The following is a 17869-nucleotide window of genomic DNA, read 5'->3' as shown; positions in this document are numbered from 1 at the left end:
TTTGAAGCTAACCAAAAAAGGAATTTCTATTTTGGCTGGAGAAGAAAAAGGAATGAAAAATAGAAAAACTGGCTATTATACAGTAGGAAATCTTATCTGCATTCAAGATGCTCCTTAGAAATAGTAAATAAACTCTGATTCAGACTTGTTTTCACCCGTTTTTCTCTCTGCCTTCGGTTGCAAAACCAAACCCTCACTACTTCTTTCTCCAGGTTCAGTTCTTCAGCCATCCGCAAGATCTCTTGAGAGGAAGGTTTATTCTGTTCTCCAAAATGTCTCTCCAGAGCGTCTTTAGCAGCAATACTGGGAGGTGGGGAGTTGACAGGAGAGAAAGGGAGATAGGATATTTTTAGGGATGTTTTTGGCAGATCAAAATTGTTAGGTTGAATTTCCTAAATATTAACATAAAAAGGAAATTTAAAGACTCCGAAAACACCTTCAAAGCTCTTCAACAAAGATAAATGTGCAGTTTGTTGAACATTTGGATGCTTGCTAGTCTTACGTTGGCTACCTATACCAGAGTCACAGGAAGAAATAAGTAGGGGAACCCAGACATTGTGTTTATCCCACTTTGTGCCACAAGAGGGCACTGACTTACTGAGAAGGAAATAATTCTGTAGGCATTTCTAAATGTCCTCCAGAAATCATTTATTTACAATAAATGAAATGTTTTGTGTAAACTAACCCACTAAAACAAAAACTGTATTTTAGCAATTCCTCTGTGAGCCTGATGGAAATTACAAAAAGATCAATGAACAATCTTTCTGGCTTGAAATGCAAGGAGCTACCTTGAACTTTAAGCAGCTAAAATACTGGTGACTAGTTTTGTTATTTGTAATAACAAAGATACCATACTGCCAGAGCAAGAATTATGTCTAAAAGGACAATAGAAACGGTCACTATTTAGAAGGGATTGTCCAGTTTCTGTTTTATCCAAAACTTGCAGAGTAAAACTGTTCTTGGATCAAACAATACATATTTTTCCATCAAATTTTAAATTTCCAGCTATATCTCACGAGTAATTTATTAAATGTTATGCTATTTCACCTATCTTATTTCCTCAATTGACTCTATTCATTTTTATGTTATATTGAACCTATATTATGCTTAAATGCTCATTCCATTTGTAAAATATCTTTTTCTTTTCCAGTAACTCTATTTCAAAAGTATACCTGATAGTTGTTCTCCGTTTCCTTTTTCTTTCATTTGCACCCACTTTCTCATTGTATAAAGCTGTGATGGGGAAAAGATGAATAATCACAAAAAACAAAGTAAGTCTTTTTATTTTAACTATCAGATTTGGATTCAAAATTTTCTTTATAAAACAATGCAAAATAAAATTACCACACATTTTTGTTTTAAAGTTTTGTAGTCTACATCATTTTAGATTACAAGCGTTAGATTAAAACGTTAACACAGAAATAAATATTAACTTAGCAAAAACAATTGTCTTTTAAATCATATCCCTACTTTTAGTTGGAACACTTGCTCTGAATGCTCTCAAACCTTGCTCTTTATCCAGCCTTGACATTAATATAAGTAGATAATTTTATCGCAATAAATTGCTCACCTAGCAATTGCTTGTGTGTGTAAATGCTCTGGCTACACTTATACTAGGTTATGAAAATGACTCATGTATAATTACTACCGTATATAGCCCAGAGGCAAAACAATCTGGATGTGTTGAAAAGAATCATTTTACCACTTCACACCTATGCCATATTGTCTAGAAGTTTTCCTTATGCCGTTTATTCTCTCACAATTTACATTCTCAGTAAACTTATTTCTACACTCGCACTGGCCTTGCTTTTTTATTTATTTATATTTATTTATGTATTTATTTTTGCGTTAGGCGGGCCTCTCACTGTTGTGGCCTCTCCCGTTGCAGAGCACAGGCTCCGGATGCGCAGGCTCAGCGGCCATGGCTCACGGGCCCAGCCACTCCGCGGCATGTGGGATCCTCCCGGACCGGGGCACGAACCCGTGTCCCCTGCATCGGCAGGCGGACTCTCAACCACTGCACCACCAGGGAAGCCCTGGCCTTGCTTTTTTTAGTGGGATGAAACAAGATATTTATTTTTCACGTCAAAGAGAAGAAGCAAACGCAAACCAAATTTCAAGCCTCTCACTTTAGCATTAATCCAACCAAGGGAAGGCATTGTTTTCAGGTTAGAACATCACTGGGTCTCCAGAAACAACTTTAGTACCTCCTACTTGCTCGGCTTCCTCCAGCCATTTGGATAATATTGCTTTTAGTTTGCATGCATTTTTGAAGCTGAGCTGCAGGTTTTCAAATCGGCAGATAGTTGTTTGACTGAATTCAGAGCCATGCACAGCTGCCAGGGCTTCCCCAACATTTGTTTGGGTGTATCCTGTGAAAAAACAACAAAGGCCATTAACTTCAGTTTTTCAAGAAACATTCATTTTGATCCATTGTAGAATTTTGTGTATCTTTGTCAACTATTAATTACCACTTTAAACCATATATTTGTTGGCAACTTAGAATAACAGTAAGGTTCAGTGTAGAATTGTTCAGTATTTCAAAAAAAAATCCTTCTAGTTAATAAATTACTTTTTTAGAAGTCAAAAGAATTCAGGTAGGAACATCTGCCATTCATAATATTTAGCCAGATTGGTTTGATGTGTCATAAACACTTTAGAAGACATTTAAAAATTCTCTCTTAATCATTTTTATTAAACAAATGATGATATATACTCAAAATCTATAGTATATTAAATATAATGCATAAAATACATGGTGATATAGCATAAATATTTTTATCTCAACTTTAAGAGTGAAAAATTCAACATGTTGAAGATAAAACTAAGAATTGTGTTTACTTTCCCTAAAACTAAGAATTGTGTTTACTTTCCCTAAAAACATGTTTATTATGAGACTTTGATCACACAATATTTTATGTATACCTCCAAGCATATTTATGAAATCATTCGGTAATGCTTCTATCTCCAGGCAAAAAGTTCTCATAGATTGCCTCAAACATTTTTAGAATATAAGTTGATATAAAGCATCAATATAAAATTTGAAACATTCACAGCAATATAAATAGCAAATTGAAAATGAATGTCATAAAGATGCCTACTGCTGTGTTTATGACAAATAGTTACTACTTATTAATTCAGGGCCTAAGGCTATATACCTGTATGCAGAAAATGATTACATATGATGCCCATCAATAAATATCATTAAAAATTACCAGTGGCTCATTTCACAAATGCAAAAGTTAGCACCATCATTTCAATCCATTAAAAAATACATTTCATGCATTAAAATCAAGGTTAATTATTACGGTTATTTACATTAAAAACACTTTTCAATAAAGTGAGCAAAGGCTAAGAACAGACAGTTCACAGAAAAGGAATTACAAATGACTGTCAAACACATGAAAGAACATCTTTCACTCTTCACTCATAGTAAGAGAAATTTAAAATGAAACTACCATGAGGCACCACTTTGACCTATCTGATTTGCAAAGATCCAAAAGATTTAATAGCATCTTTTTCCTTCAACAACTATTTTTTTATTCTATGTGCCAGTCACTGTTCTAAGTGCTGAGGATATGCCCCTAAGAAGAAAACAAAAAAGAAATAAATAAACAAAAAACAAAGTACAAAAAACTCCTGCCTTCATGGAGCTCATATTCTGAAGGGTGGCAAAAGAGACACCCATGGTGGTAGTAACATTTGGTACAGCTTCCACAGAGACCAATTTGACATCTATCGATATTACAAACACACATACTCTTTGATCAGGCAATTTTGCTTTTAACACTTTCCCTTCACATGTATTTATATAGGTGCAAAATGACATTTATGAAGTTAATTATTGTGGTATTGTTTTCAGTAGCATAAGATTGAAGGCCATATAAATTCCATCAGCAGGTGACTGGTAGTATATTCATAAAATGGAAATTGGCAGATGCATTACAGAAAGCTCTCTAAAAAACTAATATTGAAAACTCTCCAAAACAAATAGTTAAATGAAAAAAAAATCTGTATGAAGAAATATATGTATCTGCTTGTATGTATATGCATAAAATATCTCTGGAAGGCCACACAACACTGATAAACAGGAAAAACAAGCAGAAGGGATATATTTCACTTATACCTTTTTAGCCTTTGAATCATACAAAGGTATCTCTTCAAATAAAATACAGGTTAAAAAAGGCACTTCAAAACTTATCTCTGAAAAAGAGTGCCATTAATTTAGAAATCTATGTATTTTGGCTACTAAGAATTTACAGGGAAATGAAGGTTTTTGTAGGTTTGTCATCATTTGAGTAACTTACATCCACAGTAGAGATGTAGAATGAGAACTGTCTTGGACATCTGAGCAGAGTGTAAGAGACTGAAGAGTAACAGAGTAAGAATTTGCAGAGCAGGTTGTGTGCCCCACTGCTCATAACAAGCACATACCTAGCTTAATTCTTCTCACTTTAAATTCATTGGCAAACTTTTCAAGTTCTCGGATTTCTGGAGAATCCATGTCTATTGGCTCTTCAGCCAACTTGCTTTTCCGCCTGAGCTCCTGCTTGAAATCAGCGGCTGTGAGGTCCTCTGCCAGGAGAGGCTGGTGCATGGGAGGAAAGCCATGACTCAAGGTGTGGTCGGGAAACTTATAAAGACAAGGGGCTAAGCTCCCTGTAACAGCAAGAAAAGGAAAGGACCGTTTGTAATTATCCCCCATTTCTATACATGCAAGAGTTTGGCCCATAAGATTATTCTGTGACAGCCAGTCTCAATTCTGAAAGGTTACCTGACATTCAGTCTTTGAAATAGAAGAGTAACTTAGTATAAATGCGATGATTTATTTTCCACCTTCCTGGGAGCAGCAAAAACGAAGATAATGCAAAGCCAAAGGGAAGAAGCAGGGACTTGCCAATAATTAAAATAGAAATAAGCAAATTTCACAGAAGTGTGAGTTTTCCATCATTTTTTTTCTCTTAAAAGACATCTATTCCTGGGAATCTGAGGTTCAACTTTAACCAGAATGTACATATTCATCTCTGTTAATTCATTGAACAAATAATCTATGATGTTTGTTATAATCAAGGCACGTGGTTAAGGGCTATGCTGGGAAGTTTTCGTAGGATTGAAAAAATTGATTTTACATTGTTAAGAAACCCCACTGATTTTTTAGTAAATGCTGAATTTAGTAAAGGCAGGTAAAAAGAAAATTATGAGAACACAAAATACATTAATATGTTTAAATAGATTCGACGTTAACATGCGACAGACATTAACAAAAAGTAATTTTTAAAGTTCTATTAAAAAGTCAGCAACAAGAGTTCTTGAAAAGTATAAAATATAATGGAATCACTTCTTGACAATTATTTAGGAAGCAAAAGTAAGTGGCAAGGAAGGGTTCAGTTCTAGATATGATAGGTAATCACCCATAAATGATGAAGCATTGAATCCATTTAGTGAGTTAAATAAATCACAAAAAACTAAAAGATTTAATTTTTTAATTGCTTCTAGGTTTCATTCTTCATTTGGAAAGAAGAATCTGCCTCAGTTGTGGAGCGTGGGTTAGAGGATGGTATAAGCCAAACTCCCACACATTTTATTTCTGTTTTCTTCATCAGTACTTTACATTTTTATTCATAGAGATTTAACTTAAATTTATATTAAATGATACCTGTATAACCAAGACATTTTGATGTAAATAAAATATGCAATAATGAATAATCTTTCTTATGAGTACAAATAAGTATTTAAACTAAAAATAAATGACTACAGAATACCTGCAGTAATCATTCTTAGAAGCTTACTGAAAAAATACGAGTTTATGCTACCTATAATTTCTCTATAAATACATTCACAAGTCAGACATGAGTAATAGTGTATTTTGCCAGAATATATAAAGCTTACATTAATATATCAACACATAATGAGCAAAGAATAGTGTAAGTCAGCAAATTGTTGGCTTATATTATTTACATGAGAATATGTAATTATATAGTGTACCCCTATCCAGTAGACTATATTACTTTTCTGAAGCAAAATACACATACGATTGAGAAATTAAACAAAATAGCATAAAATAAATTTAGCCGTTTCACAGATGTAAAAAATATACAAAAGAAAATATTCCTGTCTAGAGCAATTAATGTTACTTCTAAAACTCAAAATTATCCAGTTTTATTTTTTCTTAATATCAATTTTTAATTTATTACATAACTCAATTTGTTAATGTTTATTACCTTTGGGGTTCATTTTTAGCTATTAGTTTTAGGTTTCTGTTAGTTGAACTAAAAGAAAGGACTAATATATAAAAAAGAAAAATGACCACTTTTATTTTAACATTTACTTAATATTTATCTCAAGACTTTTGTTTTGCTTTCAGAGTTGAATCTTACACATATGAAAAAATCTTCACTTCTTTCATCATTCAGAAAGAGCAAATGCCACTTAATACACTTAATGATGAAATACTCTGAGAAACAGTAAAAACAGAGACAAATCAGGCTGCTGTTTTATTTTGCATATTTAATGTATTTTAAGGCACTTTGGATAACTCATGTAATCTGTGTCAATTATTATTTTTATTTCACATAAGTAATTTGTTGCATATTGTTTACATGAGATGCAGAAAGGTCTGAATTTGTTAGCAATCTTGATCACTCTTTTCAATTTTTCTTGCTGATAATAGTTATGCTGCTACAAATCTCCGTGCTGTGTTCATTTTACATTTGTCATCTTCTTATACTTATATAAACAAATGAAGTAGAAAAGATATGTATTTTTTACCCACAATTTAAAATTTGAATAAAAACAAATTAAATAACTCTCCTTGGGTGCTATGATGAATTCACTACACAGTTGAAACTAGAAGTCCAATGAACATTGCAGTAAACCACATCAAAATAATCAGTTCATTTTTCAGGTAGTCTGTACTCAGGGAAATCAAGTGACTTTAAAGATTTCTGCATCTTAAACATATTTGGCTACATTAAACAAACGCTTTCAGACAAAAGTATTATATTTATTTAATGAAATATTGGAAGTGTGCCATCTCTATTTCTGGAAAATTTTAAAGCTAGTTCATACATTATAAATATTCTGGAGAAATGCACATTTAGCAAATAAATTTGAACATGAGTCCATAAAAAGTACACAGGAAATATCATGTTCAAAAGTCTGGCATCCAGAGGAAAAAGGAAAGCACTAAGTGTGACAAGTTTTTATTTTCCGTTAAGTGAAAGTATCCACAATTATCTGCAAGGACACGGTTTTCCTGGAACTAACCTTAAACAGAAATTCATGACAGTCACAAGCACAGCCAAACAACCTGTGGTTTCTATCATATGATCCTATATTTGGCGGAAAATGGGGAGTGATTGGTACGGTATACATGACAAGATATTTAAATTTTTTTTCTAAAGCCTGGATTATTGAAAAGTCAGGTTGGGGAGGAGGAGAATAAGATGCACTGAGTCGTGTGCAGCAGAAGTTTCATGAACAATTTCCAAAACATTGCTAAAGCAAAATTGTCTATAAGCCTAGAACAAGCTCACACCTAAATAGGTTGGAAATGTTTGTACATTCTTTACAGCCCAAGATGTATCTTCACACTGCAGATTAATCCACCACAGCCTTTCTGAACTGCTCTGCATGTACTTCTGGGTGGCAGAGGAGGGAGAGGAATAGAGGTGAGTCTTTTAAAGCAGGTGATGGGGAGGCCATGGTCTTGCCTTGCGGGGACATGGCTCAAGGTTCTGTGATACAGGCCAGGGGGCTCTTCTGCATCATGTGACTCAGCCAGATGTTAACTGACAACATCTCTGAGGTTATGAAGCTTTAAAAGAACAAACAGGGGAAGCAGAGGGACACAGTAAAATACTCCCACCTTGCTGTAGACATGCACAGCAAAGCGCATTTGAATATCTCCATTTCTTTTTGTCCTCATGCTTGACAACATGAAACAAATCATAAATTTGAATTGATTTTTTTTCTCTTTTGTGCATTTGTACATCTTATTCATGTACAACAGGGTCCTCTTCCTGGTTTTATAAATTAGGTTGACTTGGAGCATAGCCATGCCTGTTTGTTTAAATATTGCCTGTGGCTGCTTTACAATCACCGAGTTGTGTAGTTGAGACAGAGGCTACAAAATTTAGGGAAAATACATAGTGTCAGTGCTACTGAAAGTCCTTTCATGATCCAGAGGCAAAAGATGGTCAGAATTACTCCTTCCCTTATTGTCAACACAACCAGAATAAGTTAGGGAAAAGTAAGACTAAATAAAAGAAAAAAATGAAACAGAAAAAAAAAAAAAGACAACTTAAGAATGAAGAGGTGGGCTCCAAAGTAGACTATTTCTCTATGTCACTGTCAAACAGATTTCTGTTACCCTTTGCCTTAGCCCAGGGAAAGGGCACTTGCAGCCATACTAATCTTTTCTCTTATTTTCCACTTCTCATAAGAAAACAACATCCATCTTCTTGACTAATTCTCCAATATCAGCTATTTTGCTTTCCTGATAAAATTAATTTTTAAGCAAGGACTCTTATAGCACAACTTGGGTGGCCATTATGTCATAACCTCGCTGGATTTAGCAATCATTACCATGTAGGTGATTTGCCCAGTCTCCACAGGACAGTGGACAAAGTACACAGCTCACTAAGCTTGTTTTCTAACTTTGACCCAGCTTTAGAAACTGGAGAAGAGACACAATGTCAGATACCCAGGAATCAGAGTTTTGAAGGCTTTTTGTTGTTATTTTATTTCGTGTTTTCCAGAAGAGATTTTTGAATAGCATTTATAATTCCCTGTTTCCTATTATCTATACTGTAGGCTGTTGAATTATCTAAGTTCTCAGGAGAAAAGAGACAAAAGAAGATATAACTGAGAATATATCTGAAGAGAAGATCGAGAAAGCCAGGTTGAGTTGGTACAAAGTTGCCACAACTCAACTCTGATAGACCTGTGGTACCCACTGCAACTTGGATACGAAGAGACTGACACTTGGAGATGCTGACTTGAACAAGGTTTGTAATTAGTTCCTGGTGTGACTAATTCATTTCATCCTATCAGTCATTCTCTTTGGTATGCCCACACCTGGACTATGAAGCACAGTGGATTCATCTGATGATTAGAGTCCTCTCTACCAACCTTAACAAAATATTAGCTATAGCTCTTGTCTTCCAATGGGTTATTAATTTAATGAAATGCTCAAACTAAATGTAAGCATCAGAGTATAGTGACAAAATAACCATATTCAAAGAAAGCAATTTCACAGCCTTTGAAATATTGTTCTTTCTGCAGCTTCACTTTTATATGGAGTATGTGACAATGAATCTGTCTTTGTTGTTGATGATTAAATGCTTCTGTGGATTGTGTGGAAGCAGCTGATTTGATGAACGCCTTGAGACTTCTCAGAAAATTCAAATGACATTGCCAGGTTTCTCTTGTGTTTTTTATACCTTTTCTGAATTCCTGAATACTTCTGAATTCTTGTGTTTTACAACTCAATTTGTGTAGCTTCTCTGGGGATGACGGCAGAAAGGTTCAGATTCTCTGAGATTTAATGGGCCATGATGCAAAGGCTAATTACCAAATATATGTCAAAATAGTGACACTGTAACAAATTATAAAGCACACCATATTTTAATGATATCCCTCTCAAAAAAATACTCAAATATAATCTCTATGCTTGCTATGGTGAATTTTTCTTTCAGTGACAAATATATTTAATTTTGGTTTAAGACTACAACAATACCTCCAAATCTTAGGGCAATTTTTCTCGTGATTGTCACCAACCCAGGCTTTGAATCATTTTAAAGGGCTTTTCCAGGGGCCTCTCCTTTTTAACTTTTAATGAGGAAGAGAGTTTGCTGAGACTGCCAAGGAAACTTGTACCAGCACAATCTGAGCTGCCTGTGGACTCTCAGTGTGAACTTGGGCCTGTTCTCTCCAATCCTGGAAATTGGAAGGGTGTTAGATTTCTCAGGCCAGCTGTGAACCCCACAGACACTGGCCTAGATCTGGTGAGAGGGAGGTGGTAGCAAAAACCATCAAAAAGTATTTGGTCTGTGGCTGGTTTTATCTTTGTGCCAACCTCAATTCATTCCTGCCACTTGCTGGGTATAGAGGGAGCCTATAGTTGTACCGGGGCTCCTGGAACTTACTGTGAAGGAAGAGAGAGGCCTTTTTCCTCCAAGAAAGGGCAGCACGTGGCCAAGAGCTTGTTATTTCCAGTCTCCATAATCAAAATGTGGTGGAGGCCACAGAAAGCATTCTGCCTGCACCTCTAGTGGCTAAATGCACATTATTCTATTTTAAAATGAAAGTAGTTCATCATCGAGAGCTGTTCTCATTAACCATGAATACTGATTAACTACTACGTATATGAATCATAAATGATCTGTTTTCAGAGAGGAAGAAAAAATATGGCTTTCTTTAGTTCTTACTTATTAAAGAGAGACATTAGGATTTACAGGTAACCATTAAGAACATCAGTTTTCAATTTATATAAAGGTGAGGATACTAGTTTATTCAGAATGCTGCCTAATAGAAGGTAAAAAGAAGCTAATTTGTCCTGGACTATTTTATTTTAAACTTTTAATGTTTTATTGAGTCTTAAACTGAGAAATTCTGAGAAATGAAAGGTTGGTGAACTAAATTCTTTGTTCAATTTTATTTCAAATGTATAAGCATAAATCCATATTTGATTTTTTATTACCTACTCTGGATAACAAAACACAAGAAAAGATTTCCCTAATATGTGATTTCTCTATCCAGAGTTTCTCAATATCACACAAGCGTGCACACACACACACACACACATACACACTCACATTCTCCCATAGATGCTTGGTAGTTTATTGTTACCCACAGTATTTCTCTCCCTGCTGCAGAAATAAATATAAAAGATTACGGGATACCCAAAAAAACTTCTGTGCCCAGCAAAATTGTTTTTATGGCCATATCCTAAAATTAAGTCATAAATTTTGTAACGAGTGGATCTCTTAGGTCATATTTTCTTTTCCTTAAGAAATGTGCTATCAATATCTTCATGCAAGTGTCAATAAACAAGTAGTTTATCTTGATCTAGTGATGCTTTACTTATCCAAAGGGAAAAAAGATATGTAACTTCAACTATTTCAATCCCATCTAAGACTCAGAAGCATCTCAGACAGGGCTGCCAAAGACTCAACTATTGCTAAAGCAGCTGCAAATCACTCTTAGCCTTCAATGTCTTATTTATCTTTATGGACCAAATGGCCAGAAAAAACATTGTGATGAGGAGGATGCTCTATAAGTTGGTCTATCTGCTTTGGTAGGCATATAAGATTACTGAGCACTTGAAATATGGCTAGTGCAACTGAGGAACTGAATTTTAAATTTGACCTTATTTTAGTTAATTTACATATAAATTTAAATAGACACATAAGTCTAGTGGCTACCTTATTATTACTGTAGGCAAGCCCACTAATGGCATGAACAAGTGACCATGAGCAGTTTGGCAGTAGAAAATTAAAATAAAAATCATACAAAGCAAACACAAGAGTTAAGAAGCATAGCAGTTCAGAGCTGTGTAGAATAGGGGCAATCAGGTATAACTATTATGGTCTCTGAAGACATCACAGATCAGAGAACATTTCAATACGTGGTGGTTTTACCAGCATTTCCAAGGTTAAGAGATCTGAAATTCATGATATACTCTGGTCAAGATTCCCTCAGACCCAGGAAATCCATCCAAGTGTCCCCAGACTCAAGCTTATATGTAAAGACAATTTTTCTTACCTGTCATCACTCCATAGGTCGATGACTGGTTTCCATAATGACAGGAAGGAACAGAATAATGAAGTCCTGTTGCTGTGTTTCCCAATGTTGTCACCAAGAAATATGTGCACAGACATTTAGGAGTTTGGATCAAAGACAAAATAGACGGGACTGGTAAGAAAATGTACGAGGATTCAAGACACATTCGTTTCATTTCAAAAGTACACGTTTAAGCTATTCTTAAAGTTATATGCCAATAATTTGTTCTCATTTGGGGGCGGTTCTCTGAAGAGTAGGTTAAAACTAGGGGTTGAAATTTGTCTCAAATAATGAGATCATGAATCATCAAAGTGGACTAGAGCCTTCATTAATTATATCCTGTGCTCTGCGTTGGGGTGATTGACCAGTTTGAAACTTGGCTAATTGGAAGTAGCCGAATTCTCGCAGGTTCCACCCAATATAGACATTGCAAAGAACTGACGAGAGGATAGTTTCTTAAAATTCTTATATAACATAGTATAATACAGTGGTCTTTTTCTGGAACAATGAATACAGAAATCAACACCTGATCAGTCTTTACTTCTGCTTATTCACCTAACAATTTTTTTTCTATCATAGAGGAAATGGCAGAGTCACTAGCCTTTTACTGGATATAATTATAAAAACCCCACTAAGTTCACAGGCTTATGAAAAGCCTGTGACAATGTACGATGTATTTAGGCTGGTGTTGAAACCATGAGGTTGTAGGTTTTCTTCATGTTCACAATTAATTCAACAATTCTAATGATGAAGCTGGTCAAAAAATAAGTTCGTTGGTTGTTGCATAACTTGAGGTTTATAAAGGTTGAACCTAGCATATAAACTTAACCTCATTTATAAATAGTTATAGGTTTCATTGAATTAATGTGTATGTTGAAAGTATTATAAATTTGAATTACTAAACTTTTATCAAGCTTTAAACATGAATAACAATGGACTACTGACAATAAAATCACTAGCCAATGTTTTCTTATGTATTTTATTTTCGCTTTTTTTTCATGATATCCTGAATGTAGTGGTGGATTTTCATAAATAAAATTGTATCTTCTTGAATAATATGAGATATTATAAAGAATAAATTTAGAATCCTTTGAAAATATATAGTCTACCGATTAAAGACAAAATTTCTTCAGAAAGTAAAACATATTTTCCCTAACTATAACTCAATTTTTAATATTTTAAAATATCTGCATAAATTTTCATTTTACAACTGACACAGAGAGAGAACTGAAGTCATTTTACTTTATAATGATCACTATGCATTCCAAAATTAAACAAATAAACATGAAACGCATTCAATATCTAAGTGCTCTTCTCATTATAATTACTATTTTTAATTCCTTACTTAGACAATTAGATGTATATGATTACAATTTGATGGAAAAATTATAAAAATCAATGTGATTGTTATTTAAAACACGTTAGGTCACTTTTACTGATTATGAATTTTTTTACTTCCAAGGTTTAAATACCTTTTGTTTTTCTGATTTGAGGAAGTAGTGTAAAAGGGTAGGCTAACTTACTAAATACACTATTTATTTATTTTTAAATTATTTATTTATACATTATTATTTATAATTATTTATAAATTAGTTATAAATAATATTTATACATTAGTTATAAATGATTTATTTATACATTATTTACTTATTTTTAAATAATAGGGTTTTGACCTAAACTTGCTTAATTTTAACCTCAATTCCAAATTTTACTTTTATTCTAGCCAAATACTATCCACACACAGTAGATTAAGCATACAATGCATTATCCTTCTCATCACCAACCTATATAAATGCCTATTATGTAAAATATACAATTAGCTATGTGATAATTGTTTAAATTTATTTATACCACACCTCTTTGATAAAAATACTTTATTACATTTTCCAAAAAATATGTTTGAGGATATTTTCATTAGTACATTTTAAATTAAATTCTGAGAATGCTTAGTAGATAAATAATCACTACATTAATAATTTTCCCAAAGTCTAAATATATGATCTCTAGATACTTTAAAATTCAGCCGAAGATTAATGCCAAACTTACGTATAAGTTTGAAAACTGCTTAATTATAACAAAAGATAAGGTTAAAATACTTTAAATCAGCATATAAATGTATCAACTCAAATTTTGATTTTTAAATGTATAAAATTTAGTTCATATTTAGATTGCTTTTAAAACAAGTGGAAAGTGCTGTTAAACAGAAGACATTTACTCAACTCAAGACTGTTTATAAATCAACTTCAAAACACTTTGTTACTGCATAAAAAATGGACACATTAACAAAATATACTTATTTGCTTGGTTGTGTTTGAGACAATATATTTGAATTCTAAAGTTTAATTTTCATTTAAGAAAGTTATATAAGAAAATATAAAAACTTTGAAGTCTCTTCAGGATTCAATTTTGAGAAAATTCAACTCAGTCCATGGGCTCTAAATATTATACTGCCTCTAGATTTGATTTCTGAGTTTTTAATTATGCTAAAAATGTAAGTGTATTTAAACACTTAATTATTTTGTTCTTTGAAACCCATTGTTGTTGGTATTGGGAATCATTCAGTTGTGTTTACTGTGAGGTGTATGACTGTTTTTAGACATGGTAGTAAATGTAATCTAAAAACCAAATAAATCTCAGACTCACTGTTTACTTATATAGAAAATAGATCTCTTTTATAATAAAACCAACAACAATAGAAATTACTACACTTACTAATATTTCTTGAAATTTTTCTTAGGCATTTTGACCTCTTCAATATCCTGAATATTTAACTTAACACCAATGAAAATAAAAGAAGCAATGAGATTCTAAACTAACAAGATTCAAAGCATCCACCCTGACATGTTAGGCCCAGGCACACGTAGACGGTTATTGGAGTCAGTACCTGTGGACATCACGTTGGTGGCATGGTTGGAGACTGGTAGGCACTCGGCAGCACTGTGATGCATTATCAGAGGCAGAGTTGCAGAAGACTCAGAATTCAGAGGTATAAAGGTATCAGCCGAAGTAAAAGGTTGGCAACTCATTCCCACAAAAGAGTAGAAAAATGAGGAGAAGTGCTGCTCCTCAAGTCAGAGTTTTATTATATCACCATCTCAAAGGGCTGTTTCAAGTCTCACTACCTGCATATATACATCAGGGAGGCTCTGAGCACCAGGAGGGCGCGTGCTGGTATTTATACTGCAGGGAAATCCCTTTATACATGTTAATCGTCTTTTCCCAGGGGTATTGCTTCATCAATCTGGACAGTCTTCCTTCTTACCCAAACATAATCCATGCTCAAGAGGGGAAGCTTGTTCTTGGGTACAGACTGAAGGCAAAGGAGAAATATGAAACTTTATTTGACAACTTCAGTAATTCAGGTCTTTTAGAAAGGAATCAAGAACTTAAAAAAAAAAAAGTGTCCCTCAAAGAAATAACACTACAATGAATTGAAAAATACTAGGTGTGTTTTTGCTACTAACAGAATGATAAATTTATACATATGAGATTTTTCTTTTTTTTATAACCTCATTAAATCTGAAAAATAACAAAACAAGAGAAGTACACGCTACATAATTTTAAGAAGCAGAATTTTTAAGTTTAAATTGAAAGAAGCATAAAAGACTAAATGTGAGAATGAATATATTGCCAACTAGTGATTCACACTCAATATAATTCGAAAAACTATAAAAACAATTGAATTTTTACTATATCACAAATAGAAAATGATAAAATATTAAATAAAATTGTAGTAATTTGTAGAGAAGATGAACATTAGTGATAGTATCTCTCCCTTGGTTTCAATTTATTCAACAAGAACATACACTTAGTGAGCTCTTACTAGATGTCAACACTATTCTAGTCACTTTCTACAGTTATGTCAGCAAATGTCACATCTTTGTGAGATGTGTACCATTGTCACTAACCTTGATTGTGCCAGAGCTTCTGATCTTTGCCATTCCGCTCCAGAACCTGCACTGGGTGCAAACTTTCCACACAAAATATATTGACATTATAAGACTATGAAAAAAATAATATACTATAAACAATTGATTCAAAGATAATTGTCAGTATAATGATTTCACAATGATCATGATTCCTACATATAAATGAATGAATGCAATACTGTCTTTATTATGTATACTAGGGATAATATAGGGACCAGAAGTAACCTGACAGGCATAGATATTACTGACATAAGCAAGGACTTATGCTCCATTAGATATTTTTGAAATTTTATATTATGGAATATTTACCTTGGAATTGGTTGCTTTGTGCTAAATTTAATGTTGATATTGATGAGAATACGCTTTCAAAAACTTGAAATTTGAACGCTTGTCATTAACCAGTTAATATTTTGTAGGAAAAAGATGTTATAAGGTTGCCTAAATCATGAGATATTGCCTGAAAATATTTATTGTAAAAATGACATATTTTCCATTCTGAATTCTCTTTGAAGCTCCATTTGTCTTCTCTAATGAGAGAAGAAGGTTACAGGTAATCAAACGTATTTATTTTACTTTTTCAGAATTCTTGTAATTTTCAGACTTCACATATACAAAAAAGTATTTTTTGATGTGTTTATAAAGAGAATTTTTTTATAAAGAGATTTGCTACGAAAATTAAAAGTTTATAGGGCATCAAATAATTTTAAAAATAAACTAAATGATATTTAGAGAGAATAGTACTTGAAAATTGCCCCTAATAATTTTGCTATAGTTTGAGTCATTGGAATATGTCAGTAAGTATATGAACCAAATGATAAAGAGGAGCACTGTAAAACTTGCCTGGAACAGCAACAAAGAACTTCACCAGTATTTGCCATCTAAAATTCTAAAATTGCAATTTTAGACATAATTTCCTTAATAATGGTTTAAAACATTTTAACTATTTGTGCTGTGAAGTGGAAACCAGACTGTTACAGTTAAAACTGTGCAAAGCCAGGAAGTAGATGTTCCCATTATAATCTTTACTTAGCACTGTAAATTATTAATTTATCAGATTTTTAAATCTGCTTTTGTACACAGTTTTGCTTTTGCATAGTATTGAACTATATAGCTCTATTACAATTTAGCCACTTATTGTTGGGGGTTTGTATTGCTTTTTGCTTTTCACTTTTATAAATAACAGTGCAATTAACTCTTTGTCCAAAATTTTTTTTACACAATGCATTTTTACAAATTATCTATAGGATTATTTTGAATATCCCTCCTTATGATGGGTTCTTAGAAGTGGGATTATGAGTTTGACTTATGATATCTTTAAAGTTCTTGAAAACATTCTTAAATTGCTTTAAAAACGAAGGTTTTTTTTTTTTTTTTTTTTTTTTTTTTTTTTTTTTTTAAGAGCAGTTTTAGGTTCACAGCAAAACGGAGCAGAAAGTACTAAGAATTCCTATATGTACTCTGCTCCCACACATGCACGGTCCACCTCACATCTGCACCAGAGTGATACATTTGTTACAATTAATGAAAGTGCAATAATACATCATTATCATCCAAAGTCCACGGTTTACATTAGAGTTCACTCCTGTGTATTCAACTAGTTTGAACAAATGTTTAATGACCTGTATCAACTATTGTAGCATCATACAGGATAGTTTCACTGCTCTAAAAATCCTCCTTACTCTGCCTATTCATTCTCCCCTTCCTCCTAACCCCTGGCACCATTGATCTTTTGACTGTCTCCATAGTTTTGCCTTTTCCATAATGCCATATGGTTGGAGTCATACAGTATATAGCTTTTTCACATTGGCTTCTTTCACTTGGTAATATGCATGTAAGTTTCCCCCAGATCTTTTTAGGGTTTGGTAGCTCCTTTCTTTTTAGCTCTGAATAATATTGCATTGTTTGGATGTGCCACAGTTCATCCATTCACCTACTAAAGGACATCTTGTTACTTCCAAGTTTTGGCAATTTTGAATAAGGCTGGGGTATACACCTATATGCAAGATTTTGTGTGGACATAAGTTTTCAGCTTTTTAGGATAAATACCAGGAGCAAGATTGCTGGATTGTATAGTAAGAATATGTTAAGTTTTGTAAGAAACTGACAAACTGTTTTCCAAAGTGGCTGTACCATTTTGTATTCTCACCAGCAGTGAA

General features: G+C 33.2%; 1 protein-coding gene across 2 annotated transcripts; it reads right to left on the bottom strand.

The window, feature by feature from the left end:
- Positions 1-14810, bottom strand: POU1F1 (POU class 1 homeobox 1; the record flags this gene model as incomplete). 2 transcript variants are annotated; one of them, XM_082625260.1, is made up of 6 exons in its annotated part: positions 1-303; positions 1173-1233; positions 2208-2372; positions 4435-4659; positions 11767-11916; positions 14669-14810. In XM_082625260.1, the coding sequence occupies 6 exons, from the start codon at positions 14808-14810 to the stop codon at positions 93-95; spliced, it is 954 nt and encodes a 317-aa protein (XP_082481386.1). In that variant the 3' UTR covers positions 1-92. The 2 variants fall into 2 exon arrangements, with proteins under 2 accessions (XP_082481386.1, XP_082481387.1); XM_082625261.1 differs by having other exon boundaries at positions 11767-11838.
- Positions 14811-17869: the final 3059 nt, after the last annotated feature.

Source organism: Mesoplodon mirus (genome assembly GCF_964341445.2).
Source record: "Mesoplodon mirus genome assembly, chromosome: 6".
In the NCBI taxonomy this organism is placed as follows: Eukaryota; Metazoa; Chordata; class Mammalia; order Artiodactyla; family Ziphiidae; genus Mesoplodon; species Mesoplodon mirus.
Note: the sequence above shows the minus strand (reverse complement) of the source record. Positions and strands in the feature narration are given on the sequence as shown.